Source organism: Anguilla rostrata, chromosome 11 (genome assembly GCF_018555375.3).
Source record: "Anguilla rostrata isolate EN2019 chromosome 11, ASM1855537v3, whole genome shotgun sequence".
Classification (NCBI taxonomy): domain Eukaryota; kingdom Metazoa; phylum Chordata; class Actinopteri; order Anguilliformes; family Anguillidae; genus Anguilla; species Anguilla rostrata.
The window spans coordinates 1,300,687-1,315,736 of NC_057943.1; the positions used below are offsets into that span (position 1 = coordinate 1,300,687).

At 48.8% G+C, this 15,050-nt stretch overlaps 2 protein-coding genes across 3 annotated transcripts; one reads left to right on the top strand and one right to left on the bottom strand.

Moving 5' to 3' along the window:
* The first annotated feature begins 980 nt into the window (after positions 1-980).
* On the top strand, positions 981-6,208 carry aurka (aurora kinase A). The gene is made up of 9 exons (XM_064300413.1): positions 981-1,142; positions 1,813-1,872; positions 2,123-2,411; positions 2,546-2,579; positions 3,170-3,392; positions 3,831-3,929; positions 4,133-4,281; positions 4,964-5,138; positions 5,464-6,208. Exons 2-9 carry the CDS (start codon positions 1,825-1,827, stop codon positions 5,755-5,757), a joined length of 1,311 nt encoding a protein of 436 aa, XP_064156483.1. The 5' UTR covers positions 981-1,142; positions 1,813-1,824; the 3' UTR covers positions 5,758-6,208.
* Positions 6,209-6,307: 99 nt separating this feature from the next.
* bpifcl (BPI fold containing family C, like) lies at positions 6,308-14,738 on the bottom strand. Of its 2 annotated transcripts, none has more exons than XM_064300411.1 (16): positions 14,652-14,738; positions 13,364-13,491; positions 13,069-13,183; positions 12,596-12,724; positions 11,897-12,052; positions 11,571-11,634; positions 11,396-11,456; positions 11,221-11,312; positions 10,902-11,078; positions 10,472-10,531; positions 9,708-9,878; positions 9,357-9,424; positions 8,207-8,249; positions 7,682-7,745; positions 7,128-7,204; positions 6,308-6,413 (listed from the first exon to the last, which is right to left on the bottom strand). In XM_064300411.1, the coding sequence occupies exons 2-16, from the start codon at positions 13,461-13,463 to the stop codon at positions 6,354-6,356; spliced, it is 1,437 nt and encodes a 478-aa protein (XP_064156481.1). In that variant the 5' UTR covers positions 13,464-13,491; positions 14,652-14,738; the 3' UTR covers positions 6,308-6,353. The 2 variants fall into 2 exon arrangements, with proteins under 2 accessions (XP_064156481.1, XP_064156482.1); XM_064300412.1 differs by having other exon boundaries at positions 13,364-13,472; positions 14,643-14,720.
* Between the last annotated feature and the right edge of the window lie 312 nt (positions 14,739-15,050).

Sequence of the window (15,050 nt, forward strand, 5' to 3'; positions counted from 1 at the left end):
AGATATGCAGCCATATTCTACTCCTGGCGGGGTCCCCCCCAATACATACCACTGCCACTTTACTCACTGTCTGCTATATTGCAAATTCCCTAATTGCCGTTTCCACCCTCTCCCCCACGCTGCCGGCGGGGCTATGGCCCCAACCCTCGAGAGTGCTTTGAGAGTCGTCTGGTCTCCCCCACCTCTGCGGTACAGCCCCTCCTTCGTCATTGCCTCCACCCTGCCCACATCTGCCGCCACCTGCTGTTCCCCATCACCGCCACCCGGCCCCACCCATCATCTGAGCCACATCACATATCATATCTTGTGCATAAACTGGCTAACATGCTGGTCACCAGTCGGCACCCTGAGCCGACCAGAGGAGGATGGGTTTCCCCCTTGAGCCTGGTTCCTTCCAAGGTTTCTCCCCATCTGCCACAGGGAGTTTTTCCTTGCTACTGTTGCCTTAGGCTTGCTCCTGTGGGGGTTTAGGCTAGGGTTGTCTGTAAAGCGTATTGTGACAACTGTTGTAAAATACACTATACAAATAAAATTTGATTTGATAAATTTGATTTGATTTTAAGGGGAAAGAGGGCAACAAAAACGTTCTCATTAAAAGAATGTGATTTAAAAAATATTACAGGTAAAATTCAGATGAGATTCCCAATTCCCATAAAACATTAATTATGCACTTCAAAGTGCTTAATGATATATACCCTTCAAATGAATTTTTAACTTTAAGTTTAACTCAGATGTCAATAATAATCACAACTGTAATGATAAACCATAAACCACAGAACACCTATTTTTTAATCGCAAATGTAGCAGAAGCATTTAGGACCTTGCCAGATCTTGCCGGCCTTCCTTCCGAAAAAAAAAGAAAGGAATAGAAAAAAGGGAAGTTCCTGTTCTGTTGCATCTTGGGAGATTTGAGAGCAATGCCGTGTAGTCCACAAGCCAATCGCTATCAAGCGATGCGCAGGCTTCAGCCAATGAGAAGCTGGGGCACGTTTAAAGGTATTTATAACAGGGAGATTTGAATTCAAACAATGGTGTACTCGCTGTGAGGAACCGAGTCTCTGTGCACAGTAAGCGTGTTAGTATAAAATAAAATAAAATAAAACAAAATTTGGAGTCTGCTAAACAAAAATTCCGGGTAAGAGGTAAGTACGTTGGCCAATTTATCAATAGTTCAGTGTGTTGTTTTCCTGAGGAAAGCTGAGCTTGTCCGTTAGATTGCTGAGCCAGCTAGCCAGCCAGCCAGCTAGCCCGCTAGCTATCGAATACAACCAGCGATAATTTTTTAGCGCATAAAGGAAGTTTGTTCCGTGAGAAGTCATTACTTGTCCGTGTAGCAGATGCTATCTCGATCTAGGTTACCCGAATATGTACTGTTGACTTGGATAAAGTAGTCCGATACAACATAAAATTTGTCAAACTGTTCCAGTGAATTCATCGAACATGCTAGTTTTATTTAAAGTTGGCCTGTTGGCTAACGAGGTTAGCTAGTTTGCTAGTGTGTCCCGTCTTCCAAATATTAGCTAACTCGCTAACTTACCAATTTATTCATCAAGCCAGAGGTAAGCGTTGAAGGCTAACTTGGTTCAAGTAATGGGTTCGACTGCTAACATCTTCCAGCCGGCTGATTTAGTAACGTTAACTAACTGAAGAAGACTTGGCAGTTGCATTAGCTCTCTGCTAACGTCCTCTCAGTAGTCTATTCTCGCAAACTAGCCCTGCTATTGTCAACCATTTTTTTTTAAATGTCAAATATTTTGTCGTGTTTGTAGGATTTGAAGTTGTTTCGTATTGACCTGTGCATTCTTTCGCCAGGGGTAGTTAACGATGCATGCTGTGACCAACAAAGCACGCCATCTAACTGAAAATGTCAAGGTAAGCTTTGCTTGAGTGCTTGTAATCTAGTTGTCATTGGTTACCCAATCTATTTTCAGTCCGCTGATCGCGGTTCACACTGGGTGAACTGTTGGTCACTGGCTAGATCTGTATGGTTTTTGTTACCACGCTAGCTAACTTGCCAATTGGTTTAATCGCATTATCTACGGCTATATCTATTGTAACCAGGCTATGTCTGCACGGGAAGGTAAAGGCAGTTAAATGTGACTAATCTCTTTTCCCAACACAGCCGAACGCAGAGGGGCCCAAGCGGGTCCCCGTGTCTCAGGTCGGTCAGGGCGCCACGGTGACCCAGCCTCCTCGGGTCCTAGGCTTGAGCAATGGCCCCCAGCGCGTCCACAAGCCGGGGAGCCCTCCGAAACCGCCGACCCAAGGCCAGACCGCCAAGCCCAAGCAGTCCGGCGGCCAGAATGCTCCGCTGCACAGTCAGAGCCAACGAAGTCAGTCCGCGAAGAGCTCTGCCACTGGTGCTCCGCTCACGCCTGCCCAGACCAATGTCGCGGCCCAACAGACCGCTGGTAAGCTAAGGAACGGGCAGTTGAATGATCTCGCTGGCTACTTGCATACAGATCATTACGGCTTTTTTGTAAACTACACACCGTTCCGTGTCCGTATCTTAAAACAAAATTAACCATGATTTTTTCTTCGTCAGATAAACCCAGAGCCACAGAATCCTCGGGAACAAAGTAAGTTGCTGCCAAACCCTGAAATATTAATGCGTAAACACGGTCTAATGTTCTTGAATGCTTAAACAGCCGGGGGTTTCTGAATAACGTTGGAAAAAATGTGAATGGCCACAGTTTGTATTGGGAGCAGACATTTGTGGACATGATTCCAATAGTAAAGTGGTTCTTATGTTTTTCAGTTTTCGCTTTTTAAAGCCTGAGAATGTGATTAAGTGTCTGTTTTTGGTTAATAACCTTGTACACTCAGGTTAAATATGGTGCAGTGGGTAGCACTGTCGTCTCACAGAAAGAAGCTCCAGTCCTAGCAGAGGGTCTTTCTGTGTGGAGTTTGCATGCACGTGTATGCGTGAGTTAACCCCTGGGTACTCCAGTTTCCTCCCACTGCCTAATTTGTATGTCTTTGGACTAACTGGAGACTCTAAAATGCCCATAAGTGTGAGTGCGAGTGAATGATGTCCAGGGTATATTCCTGTCTCTAGCTCAATGCATGCTGGGATAGGCTCCAGGCCCCCTGTAACCCTGAATTGGAATAAGCGGCCTAGATGATGGAAGGGCTAACTCTTGCGACCCCAATGTCCCCCCCCCCCCAGGGAGTGCTGGAGTCTGGATAACTTCGACATCGGCCGCCCCCTCGGGAAGGGCAAGTTCGGGAACGTGTACCTGGCCCGGGAGCGGCAGACCAAGTTCATCCTGGCGCTCAAGGTTCTGTTCAAAAAGCAGCTGGAGAAGGCCGGGGTGGAGCACCAGCTCAGGAGGGAGGTGGAGATCCAGTCCCACCTCAGGTACCTCCCCGTTCACCTTTACACTGGCTTTGCTCAGCTGGCCCAGTTCACCTTTACACTGGCTTTGCTCAGCTGGCCCAGTTCACCTTTACACTGGCTTTGCTCAGCTAGGCCAGTTCACCTTTACATTGGCTTTGCTCAGCTGGCCCAGTTCACCTTTACACTGGCTTTGCTCGCTCAATGGAACAGTCTAGATGTTTATGGTTATAAATGAACTGAATGGAGTTGGTTCAGTGTTTCATTAATACTAATTAATTCAGAGAACCGGCATGCTGCCTGCTGACCATTTTACTATTTTCCCTCCTGCCATCTTAGCAGCTCGTCGCTATTTGCCTGAGGACCAAGTGTTCCTTACGGCTAGTTTTAAGTGTACAGTTGTTTCTGTGCACTGTTAGCGTGTTATCGTGTTTGGTCTGACCGCTAAGGTCAGGTGTGCCCCTCAGGCCCCACATCCTGCGGCTGTCGGCTATTCCACGATGGGCGTGTACTTTCTGAGTTCGCCCCCCGGGGGGAGCTGTACAGCGAGCTGCAGCGGTGCGGCCGATTCGACGAGAGGAGGAGCGCCACGGTGAGGCCCCGCCTCTTGCCACATCGTGTGTGTGTATAGTGCGTGTGTGTGTGTAAAAGGCTGTGAGAGGTTGGGAGTGTGCGTGTAAAGCCGTGTGTGTGAAGCCAGGTTGTGTGTGTGTGTGTGTGGGTGGGTGTGAGGCCTGAGGTTGGGAGTGAGTGTGTAAATCAGTGTGTGTAAGGCCGTGCGTTTCCTGTTCCCAGTACATCGCGGAGCTGGCAGACGCTCTGCACTACTGCCACACTAAGAAGGTGATCCACAGAGACATCAAACCCGAAAACCTGCTGCTGGGCTCCGGGGGGGAGCTCAAAATCGCAGATTTCGGCTGGTCTGTCCACACCCCCTCCTCCAGGTACCGCCACCCTATCCCAGCACGGTCGCTGTTCTAACGTCTCCAGTTCACTGTGCCTCCTGAGTGCAGTCCAGCGAAACATCACTGCAGGCCTGAGCTCCAAACCCTGCTGCTGCTTACCTGAATAAGTGCAGCAGCCAAAGCTGTTCTGGGGCTCTTTCTCCTGTAACAGACAGGAACCCAGTGCCCTAGCGCGGTGATGGGGGACACTGCTGTAGGAGGTGCCCCCCTACTGATGCGATGTTAAGCACAGTTCAGACCAAAGATTTGTGATGCTGTGGGCTGCAACTGGCGACTCCTGGCAACATTTTAGAGTCGTCTGCAACGCAAAGCGCCAACACCAGACGTCCTGGGACGGGTAATTCCCACTGCTGCAACTCCTCAGAAGCATTCTAAAAAGCTTTCATTGCGTCGCAAATCTTTGGTCTGCACTGGCCTGTCAGCCCAGAGCCTGACACACCGGGGTCATTAAAGATCCCAGAGCTCATTGTGAAAGAGCTGGGGTCCTGTCCCAGTGTGATGGAGAAACTGTGTGTACAGTGCCATGGAAAAGCATTCGACTTCCTGCTCTTTTAACCCCCATCAGCCCTCTGTGTGCGTGCTGGAGCGCACAGCCGTACTGAGCGTGTGCGGTTATGACGGACAGCTGCCTGCTCTGAGGCTGTGGTGTGTGCTTCTGCAGGAGGTCCACCCTGTGCGGGACGCTGGACTACCTGCCCCCCGAAATGATCGAGGGGCGCACCCACGACGAGAAGGTGGACCTGTGGAGCCTGGGCGTGCTGGCGTACGAGTTCCTGGTGGGAAAGCCGCCCTTCGAGACCAAGAGTCACGAGGAGACGTACCGCAAGATCTCCAGGGTAAGGGCCTGGCGCAGCCTGGCACAGCCTGGCACAAGCAGCCAGATCCCTGGCAGCCTGGGTCAGACCCAATCCTCCTGTGAGCCTGAGCTCACACCAGTGTGGATCAGACTGCTTCCCTGGGTGCTGACTCCCGTTTGAGTGCTAAACGAGCCTGTATGATGATGGTTAAGAGTTTACAAGCCAAACTATTGTACGTTTAGTTTATTTATTTACCCCCCCCCCCAGATGGCTGCAGCACATTTGGGGGGCCTGGCAGGGCTGTGTGAAACTGCCTGTGCACTGGGGGGTTAATCTGAGTGTGTGCGTTTCCCCTCCTGCACAGGTGGAGTTCAGTTACCCCGCCCACATGAGCGCAGAGAGCCGCGACCTGATTGGCCAGCTGCTGAAGCACAACCCCCTGCACCGGCTCCCGATCCAGGGGGTCCTGCAGCACCCCTGGGTCCTGCAGCACTCTTCCAAACGTCCCGCCTCCGTGCCCAGCCCCGCCCCGGTGCCCCCCCCTGCCCCAGCAACTGGCCCCGCCCCTGGGCCTGGCCCCGCCCCGGCAACCCCAGTGACCGGTCCTGCCCTGGCGACCCGCTCCACCCCAGCCACTGGCCCCGCCCCCGGCCCCTGAGGGGGGGGGCTGCCCGTTTGAGACGTTTTAATTCATGTGACTGTTTTTTTACCTGCCGCTAGGACCTGTGCAATGTCAGCGGTGCAATGTCTTAAGGGCAGTCTTAAGGGTGGTCTTATGGGCTGTCTGAAGGACCGTCTTAAGGGCCGTCTTAAGGGTGGTCTTCAGGGCAGTGGCTGCTAGCCACTTTGTAAATACTTGAAAATTAAAATTATGAAATGCTATTTTTTAAAGATATCTAACTGAAGCCCGTAATAACGTGAACAAGGAATTAAGTTTTGAATTTTTGTTTTATTACTTTTTAAATTTTGAAGTTAATATTGCCTGGTGTAAATTAGTTTGTAAAAATTTCAAGGTAGCCTGTATACATATACTGAATTCCAGTGCATGTCATGATAACGTTGTCATTGTCAGATTTCTTTCCAGTTAAAAATAAAGTTATGAAAAACAAGCTTGTCTGTTAAAGGATTAGTCTAAGGCAGAAGTGGTAAAAGGTGTGAATTGTCAGTTGTGGCTGAGTGCAGTTATTTATATTTTTAAAAATTTAAAAAAAAAAAGAAGCATTTTCTGGGAACTTGCTGAAGGCTGGTCCCTCTTCAGAGCTGTCCTTCCTCCAGCGCTGAGACTGCGGCGTCTGTAGCAATGGCCACAAACCCCTGTTGGCAGGGAAATGACAGTTACTCTGCTGCAATATTTGAATATTGCGAACAGCCATATTTGTCCAGTCCCTCAGTCAGGTTTGTGAGTATTAGCTCAGATTATTTAATGGTTCTTTAGTGTCTGGGTCAGTAACGTGTAAAATGGCTGGTTGCTTTTTGACAGGAAGTTCTCATTACTGGAGTCCAAAGCCAGTGGGGGATGAGCCAAACCTGCTTGTGTTACAGGACATTTAAGCACAGAGAACTTGGGTGGAATGTTCTCAACAGCAGGTGATCAGAAGCCAGCATATAGGGTACAGCTGGAGAGATACCCCCCCCCCCACCAAATCAAAATGACCGCTCCTGTGTTCCCTCTGTCCCCTCCTGCCTACCTGCAGGATGTTCTGATTGGTCTATATAAATGGTCAATATTGATAGTAAAAATATTATTTTTGATAAGAAGTAACTGCATTTATGGAAGGTTTAATGACACTGCTGATATTTATGGTTTACATAATCTGATAAAATGAGGCCTTCATGAGGTGCTTTGTTTTTCATGCAGACACTGCATATCGACACGTTTCATTTGCGTCTCCGTTTACGCAGGTATGCGCTTACCGAAATTGTTTGGGCTGAAGGGCACATACGGCGTTGACCCCCCAGGGACGTTCACCCACGCATACACACACACTCACACTTGCACACATGCGTACACACCTGAGCCCCACTCACCTTGTTCACTTTCAGGACAGTATTGCTCAAATTGACGTTTTTAATGGCAGGGATGGGAAGGCCGTGCTTCAGCTTTGCTGCAAGAGAGGGTGAACAGAGCGTTCGCAGGGTACTATGGGAGTTACTGCGAGCTGAAAAATGCAGAGCTGTACACTAATTGTAGTCAATATTGCATAGTGGATGTTCACGGCGTGTTCTGCCAGTTCACACAACAGATATCATCTGAAGCCAGAGGTCGGAGCGATAGCCCTGTTTCCTTAGCCAACGTGCTAAAGGTACAAACTCAAAGGGAAAGTAAAAACACGTCCTACATTCTGCGGAACGTTTGGGCACTCCTGGCAGACAGGACCTTATTTTAATCTCATTGAGCAGCTGTGGGCAGTGCTTAACTCCTGCATGTAAGACGCGCCGGTGCTTTCACAGGGTCAGAGGAGGACTGGTTCAGATGGAAGACAGCGTTCTGGCCGCTGTCCGTCAGTGGGGGTCTCAGTGTGTGGATGTGAAACAGGCTCCTGAGTTTCCCGAGAGGACAGAGACATCGAGGGGCTGCTTACCATTGAGCCAAGGCAATGCCATCGTTGTTATCCCCACATTCAGCACTTTCTGCAGAGGCAGGGTCTGAAAGCGGAAAGTCATTTATGAGACGCTGTTGTGGAGAAGACCTCTACTTACACAGTATCCATTTACACAGCTGATTATATGCTGAACGATTCAGGCTAATTATCCCTGCTAAGAGCAGAACCCGGGACCCCTAAGTTACGAGCCCAGTGCCCTAACCACTAAACGACAGTGCTGAAATGACGTTGACTTGCTGGGACACGAAAGGGTCAGGCTTTTAAATGGCCCCTATGCTGGTCTATGTTTGCTTATTATGCAGAAAGGGTATGTTTTAGGGGTACAGATCCAGCCCTGTGTCTGTTTCAGGGGGACAGATCCAGCCCTGTGTCTGTTTTAGGGGTACAGATCCAGCCCCGTGTCTGTTTTAGGGGTACAGATCCAGCCCTGTGTCTGTTTTAGGGGTACAGATCCAGCCCTGTGTCTGTTTTAGGGGTACAGATCTCTGATCCTGAGGGTCTTACCGAAAAAGTTCCCACTTCAGAGGCTCCCAGAGTCAGCGTGAAGCTGCAACACAGACAGAAAGACACGCTCTTTACCCACCATGACAAAACACACAGGAGCTGCTCTGAGAGAGAGAGTGTGTGTGTGTGTGTGTGTCTGTGTGTATGAGTGTGTGTGTGTGTGTGTGTGTGTGTGTTTGTGTGTGCGTGTTTGCGCCTGTGTGTTTTTGTGTGTCTGTGTGGGCACGTGTGTGTGAGTGAGAGTGTGTGTGTGTGTGCGTGTGTATGTGTGTGCGTTTGTGTGTATGAGTGTGTGTGTGTGTGGTGTGTGTGTGTGTGTGGTATGTGTGTGTGTGTGTGTGTGTGTGGTGTGGTGTTTGCGCCTGTGTGTTTCGTGTGTCTGTGTGGGCACATGTGTGTGAGTGAGAGTGTGTGTGTGTGTGTGTGTGCGTGTGTATGTGTGTGCGTTTGTGTGTGAGTGAGTGAGTGAGTGAGAGTGCGTGTGTGTGTGTGCGTGTGTGTGTGTGTATGAGTGAGAGTGCGTGTGTGTGTGTATGAGTGAGAGTGCGCGTGTGTGTGTATGAGTGAGAGTGCGTGTGTGTGTGCATGTGTGTATGTGTGTACGTGTGTGTGAGAGTGTGTGTGTGTGTGTGCGTGTTTGCGCCTGTGTGTTTTCGTGTGTCTGTGTGGGTGTGTGTGAGTGAGAGTGCGTGTGTGTGTGTGTGTGAGAGTGTGTGTGTGTGTGTGTATGAGTGAGAGTGTGCGTGTGTGTGAGTGAGTGAGAGTGCGTGTGTGTGTGATTGTGTGTGTATGAGTGAGAGTGTGTGTGTGTGCGTGTGTGTGTGTGTGTGTATGAGTGAGAGTGCGTGTGTGTGTGTGTGTGAGTGTGCGTGTGTGTGTGTGTGTATGAGTGAGAGTGCGTGTGTGTGTGTGTATGAGTGAGAGTGCGCGTGTGTGAGTGAGAGTGTGTGTATGTGTGTGTATGTGTATGTGTGTACGTGTGTGTGTGTGCGTGTGAGTGTGTGTGTGTGTATGAGTGAGAGTGCGCGCATGTGTGCGTGTGCGTGCGTGTGTGTGTGAGTGTGTGTGTGCACGTGTGTGTGTGTGTGTGTATGAGTGAGTGTGTGTGTGTGTGTGTGTATGTGTGTGCGTGTGTGTGTGTGTAACTTACTTGTTCAGCATCAGTGATCCCTTCAGCGTCATGTCCTCCACAAAGAATTTACCGCCAATGTTGGCGCTCTGGAAAAGAAATAATCCTGTTCACAGAATTTCAGATACTACAGCATCCAACTGAGCCATCAACTGAGCATCTAACTGAGCATCTAACTGAGCATCCAACTGAGCCATCAACTGAGCCATGAATTCATGCAAGTTTATGAGTAATTAAAGCAATATTAAAATATCTTATAGGCGTGTATGTTCATATGCGGTCTGTTATATGTCACAGCACAGCTAGCGTATGCGTTAGGAATGGGAAGAGCGCTTTCGCCCTGGTTTTAGGCCCTGTGCTTGTGGGACCCACCAGGTCGAGTCTGAAGAGGGGGATGAGGGCAGAGGAGTTGGGCTTGATGGCGTAGGCCTTGGCCGAGGCAGACAGGAGCAGGGTGGCGTTATCGGGCAGGAAGGAGACCAGGGGCGTGCTGGACGCGTACACGTAAAACAGCATCAGCATGTTGGGGTACAGCTTGGGAAGCTGGAGAAGAGAAAGGTCAGAGGTCAGGTGAGCCACTGGGCCAAAGAGTTGGGGGGGGGGGGGCGTTGTTTATTTATTATTATTGTTTATTGTCTCTCAGGAGAGCTGTATGCAACTGCTTGTGAAAGTTTCACAAAAGAAAAACAAAAAATATATTATAATAATAGTAACAGAAAATAAAGTTTTATATTTAAGACTCGAGTATAAGAAGGAACTATGACTTGTGCTGCTAAAACAGGGTGGGAAGTCTCACAAATATAGACAAAATTAAAAAGGGCTAAATGCAATATCAGTAAAAAAGATTTTTAAAAATAACACTAGTGAACACATTAAGTTTAGACGTTGCTGAATCCTGTTGAAAATGTGCTATGGTTTCAGAATGATGAGTGGGAGGGCGGTTTGGGCTTTGGGCATTGAAAATTCAATTTCTAGAGTAAGTACACATACAATAACTGCATAGGCTGCTGTGCTTCAGGGGTCCACAGAGCCCTTATCAAAGCTGTCCAATGCTGTGCCTGTCTGAGTTGTTACCTCACAGTCACACTTCCTGTCTGATTTAAGAATTTATGGCAAGGTTCAGACTCTAACCCCACCTGTGGCACAAATTGTCCGAAGCTGGAGGTGTTGAGGTGGATGGGGAAATGTGGGGGAATCTGAAAGAGTTAAAAACACACAACGAGCAGGGTAAAGTTACACTGAGCACCAGAGCAAAAACTGTTAAAATTTGAATGTCTGACAGCAGGATTTGAGGCAGAAGCTACTGGTCTGTAAATACAGAACCCTGCGGTTTCCTTGGTAACAGGGCAGTGCAGCCTTACAGCGGTAGGCGAGTGTTCATTTTCTCACTGATGTGAGCCAATCACTGCTGCAGAGAGCAAATTATTTTGATTGGTTCAAACAAGTGAGTGCCTGACAGCTCAGTGCAGCACTGCTAATTAGGAGGTTCACGAAAATCCCACCCTCTCTTCACAGGTTTCTCCCCTCAACGCTATGCAGAGAAACGTTTATAAAGTCTGTCGCCACCATTTTATCGGTGATGTTAATCTGGAGCTGGCCGGTGGACATGAAGGCGAAGGCCGCGGAGTTGAGGCAGAACTCGGACACGCCCAGCGTCAGCATGAAGCGCTCCTGCGGGGGCAGCTGGAACTTCTCGGACACAAACGGCGGTTCCTTGGGACACTGGGCACTGTAGAACTCGCCCTGCAAACAGACCCAAACCTTTCACATTTACCCAGTTCAGAAACAAACAAAAGAATATGATTCACTTTTTTTTTTAATTCTATTTTTTTTTAAGACACAGAATAAATCTTTCGCTACCGATCACCTGACCGTTAGTCCGTACCTTGAAATCCAGACTGAGGTCAGAAGCCTGTATAGCAGGAGAGCTCGTGAGTGGCATGTCTAACAGCAACACGCGGTACAGCGGGATGGACACTGTAGGGAGAGATAACAGCGTGAGCACGCGCCGTGAACACGAGCAGCGTCCTCTTCCTTTCGGCGCGCTTCAGCTGCAGTACCATTCATGGCCGCTAGATGGCTCTCCAGGCGCTGGATTCCACCCTCAAACGTCGGACAGATCTGTGCGCACGGAGACGGTGCTTCAGTAAATGCGTGTCTTTGGGCTTTCACAAGATTCTATTCACTCGTTTCTGCGGCAGAGCACAAAGTTAAGCGGGTGAACTGCGGACTCACCTTCTCCTGAACCTGGGACTGTATTTGATGTTTGAACTGCGTCACAAACTGTTGGAGGACCCAGCTGTGAATGCAGATGCATTAAGATAATTTCAGTTAGTTTGCTCTTGGGATGAAATCCTGTCCTGTTGTGTGGTAATTTGTGTGTGTTTGTTGTGGGATAATTTGTGTGTGTTTGTCTGTTGTGGAGTAATGCATGTGTGTTTGTCTGTTGTGGGGTAATGCATGTGTGTTTGTCTGTTGTGGGGTAATGCATGTGTGTTTGTCTGTTGTGGGGTAATGCATGTGTGTTTGTCTGTTGTGTGCTAATTCATGTCTCTCTCCACCTGGCTCCTCCGTGGAAGAGGATGTCCATTGCGCCGATGCTGGACCTGCACTGGACGCTAGAGACGGATAGGTGGCCATTCTCATCGCTGCCCACCTGGAGCTGCAGGGACACGCCCACGTTGAACATACCCAGCCGGAAGGTGCCTCCGTCCCGTCTGCACCAGAGAGAAAAAGAGTTTCTGTACTTCTACCTGTACCTGTACCTTTACCTGTACTTCTACCTCTACCTGTACATCCACCTTTACCCGTACCTGTATCTGTACCTCTACCTGGACCAATATCCTCCCCAACATTGATCTAATACCCCCAACACTGATCTAATACCCCCATCACTACTTTAATACCCCCAACGCTAATCTAATACCCCCAACACTGATCTAACACCCCCATCACTACTTTAATACCCCCAACGCTAATCTAATACCCCCAACACTGATCTAATACCCCCATCACTGATCTAATACCCCCATCACTACTTTAGTACCCCAACACCAATCTAATACCCCCAACACTGCTCTAATACCCCCATTACTAATCTAATACCCCAACACTGCTCTAATACTCCCAACACTAATCTAATACCCCATCAGTAATCTAATACCCCCAACACTAATCTAATACCCCCAACATTGCTCTCCCTCATTACATTACATTTTGTTAGGCTGACGCTTTTATCCAAAGCGGCGTATGTGGCTCACATAAATAAGTAGCGTGTGTTCCACTGCCCCTTCACTGCCATGTTGAAGCCGGTCAGGTCCACCTGCACCCCTGTCCCCTCAGAAAACACCACGGAGGGGAGGGGCATGTTCAGCCTAGCCACGCCCATCCTGGGAACAGCCACAGAATACACATTTTACAGGAGACAGGATACCATCTGTCTGTCTGTCTGTCTGTCTTTCTGTCTCAACAGGATAGTGTCTGTCTCTCTGTCTGTCTGTCAGCCCATCCATCCATCCATTCATCCATCTAGCTGCCTATACTGATTTGGGTGAGTTTCAGAGGAAAATTCTATAATGCAATGATGGATTGGGAGGTGTGAGGGTTAGTAAATGAAGAAATCTTAGAATATTCTTGCAGGAGCCAACTGAAGATGTGAGATACTGATGAATGTTTTTAGGTAGGGGCGGGGGGGGGGGGGGGGGGGGGGGGGCGGCAGGGTCAGCGGGCGTACCTGCTCAGAGTGTAATGCACGGAGCCCAGTATGCTCAGACTGACATCCCCGCTCATGTCTGGGATTTGAGCTTTCAGAATCTGGGCCTGGAGCCACTCTGTCCCCACCTTCGTGCCTGGTGGGGGGGGGGTCATATGCCTTCATTAACAGTGCGTGACACAGCCTACATTTCAACATCATCCTCCATTAAACAGCTCTGTCTTCCCCGAGGGGATTCAGGCTCTGTGTGCTACGGCACACGCTGCTGGTGCCCTCGTCTGCGCTGCGATTGGCCGTGATCAGGACTCCGCCTTACCGAACTTCAGTCCCTTGTCCGTGAGGACGGCCTTTATGGCGGGGTTGGTTGCCATGGCGCACGCGGCCAGGGAGAGGAGGAGCAGCAGGGACCGGCACATCTTCACAGGCTGCCGGCGGCGACAGCGTCTGCACATCCACAGCGACCGCAGCGCGTCACATCCAACAGAGGAGAGGGAAATAACGGCTGTTATTTTTAAAAAAACACCAACAAACCACAGCTCTCAGTGTGAAATACGTCATGTTTAGAGTTCACACCCTGCAGACATTGTTAAGTTCTTTCCACTTAGAGATTCAACAAAACCTGCAGTTAACCCAGGCGTACCCAAACCTTTGCATCCCACTGTGTATTGCCCTTTGAATGAAGTCACTGATAAATCGCACAGACACACAACGCTTTTATACTTCACAGCTGTGACTCAGAGGTGAACGCAGGGCGTGAGAGAGCTCACAGGAAGCTGATGAACACCTAGCATGTGACACTTCAGCAGGCGCTAGCCGAACTCTCGCTGTTCGTGGGAGAGGACGAGCGCATGCAGGCAGACTCACTGCCGCGATTGGTCTGCCGTGGTTCTTCACATGTGAAACGTTAGCGTGCGTTTCCCTGTGAAGCTTTGGGGAGTTTGCTTTACCATGCGGATCTGCTGTCATAAAATCAAACACCTGGAACAGATCCTGCAGTCCTGACAGGTTCCATTCCTGACTGACTTCTCAAGGGATTAGGCACCCACAAAAGTTCAAGTATTTATTTAATGATGGACCTATTGTTTATATAATACTACTGCTACTACTACTACTACTGCTGCTGCTGCTGCTATTACTACTACTATTGCTGCTGCTACTACTATTACTGCTTCTACTATTACTACTGCTATTACTACTACTACTACTGCTGCTGCTGCTGCTGCTGCTACTACTACTACTATTACTGCTACTACTACTACTGTTACTGCTACTACTACTACTACTGCTGCTGCTGCGGCTGCTGCTACTACTGCGATTACTACTACTACTACTACTACTACTACTACTACTAATAATAATAATAATAATAGAAGAATTGATTGAGTTGTATATACAAGTGGGAGAAATCCCTCAACTTTTCTGGCAACTTTTACTTTTACTTTTTCTTTAGAAGCATTTAGCTGTTGATTCAGAAGCACTGCACCGAACTTTCACTTGTGCGATCGCTTCCGAAAGCGAGGGCAGAGGCTTCGCTGGCTGCAGAGACCCGTGAAGGCTGAAGAGAGACGGATGAGAACGCAGCGGGAGGGAAAGACGTCGCTTACCTTAGAGGCGTCTTGCTGGGTTCTGAGCGTGTGGCTGGATTGAACCCCAGCAGCTTCTCAGCACTTCTGCCGTCTCTGAAAACTCACTTCCTCTTCTGTCAATCATTACTGGACCAACCTGCCTGTCTCCAGTGAATTAATAAATCTAGAGTAACCATTCAAGTTTATAAATCTAGAGTAACCATTCAAGTTTATAAAGTGGATCCCTCTTCATAAGCATGACAAAAAATATTAAAATTACTTTAAAAGGAGTGTATGAAAAATGGAGCCCAAGGAAATATATATAAATATATTTATAAATATATCAAATGTAATATTTCCCCCCAAATTCACTTTCCTGCTGCTTTGTGTGGGTGTAGACAGAGACCTGCGTTCTTGGTGATGAACAGTTTGAGTTGG

What these genes read in the sequence shown, in the direction of transcription:
- aurka (XM_064300413.1), top strand. Translation starts at nt 1,825, where the DNA reads ATGCATGCTGTGACCAACAAAGCACGCCATCTAACTGAAAATGTCAAG. An exon ending in ATCTAACTGAAAATGTCAAG is followed by an intron (nt 1,873 to 2,122) that starts GTAAGCTTTGCT and finishes TTCCCAACACAG; the next exon opens with CCGAACGCAGAGGGGCCCAA. An exon ending in GTCCACACCCCCTCCTCCAG is followed by an intron (nt 4,282 to 4,963) that starts GTACCGCCACCC and finishes GTGCTTCTGCAG; the next exon opens with GAGGTCCACCCTGTGCGGGA.
- bpifcl (XM_064300411.1), bottom strand. Translation starts at nt 13,463, where the DNA reads ATGTGCCGGTCCCTGCTGCTCCTCCTCTCCCTGGCCGCGTGCGCCATG. An exon ending in GTGCATTACACTCTGAGCAG is followed by an intron (nt 12,725 to 13,068) that starts GTACGCCCGCTG and finishes GGCTGTTCCCAG; the next exon opens with GATGGGCGTGGCTAGGCTGA. An exon ending in GGCATTGCCTTGGCTCAATG is followed by an intron (nt 7,205 to 7,681) that starts GTAAGCAGCCCC and finishes CCTCTCTTGCAG; the next exon opens with CAAAGCTGAAGCACGGCCTT.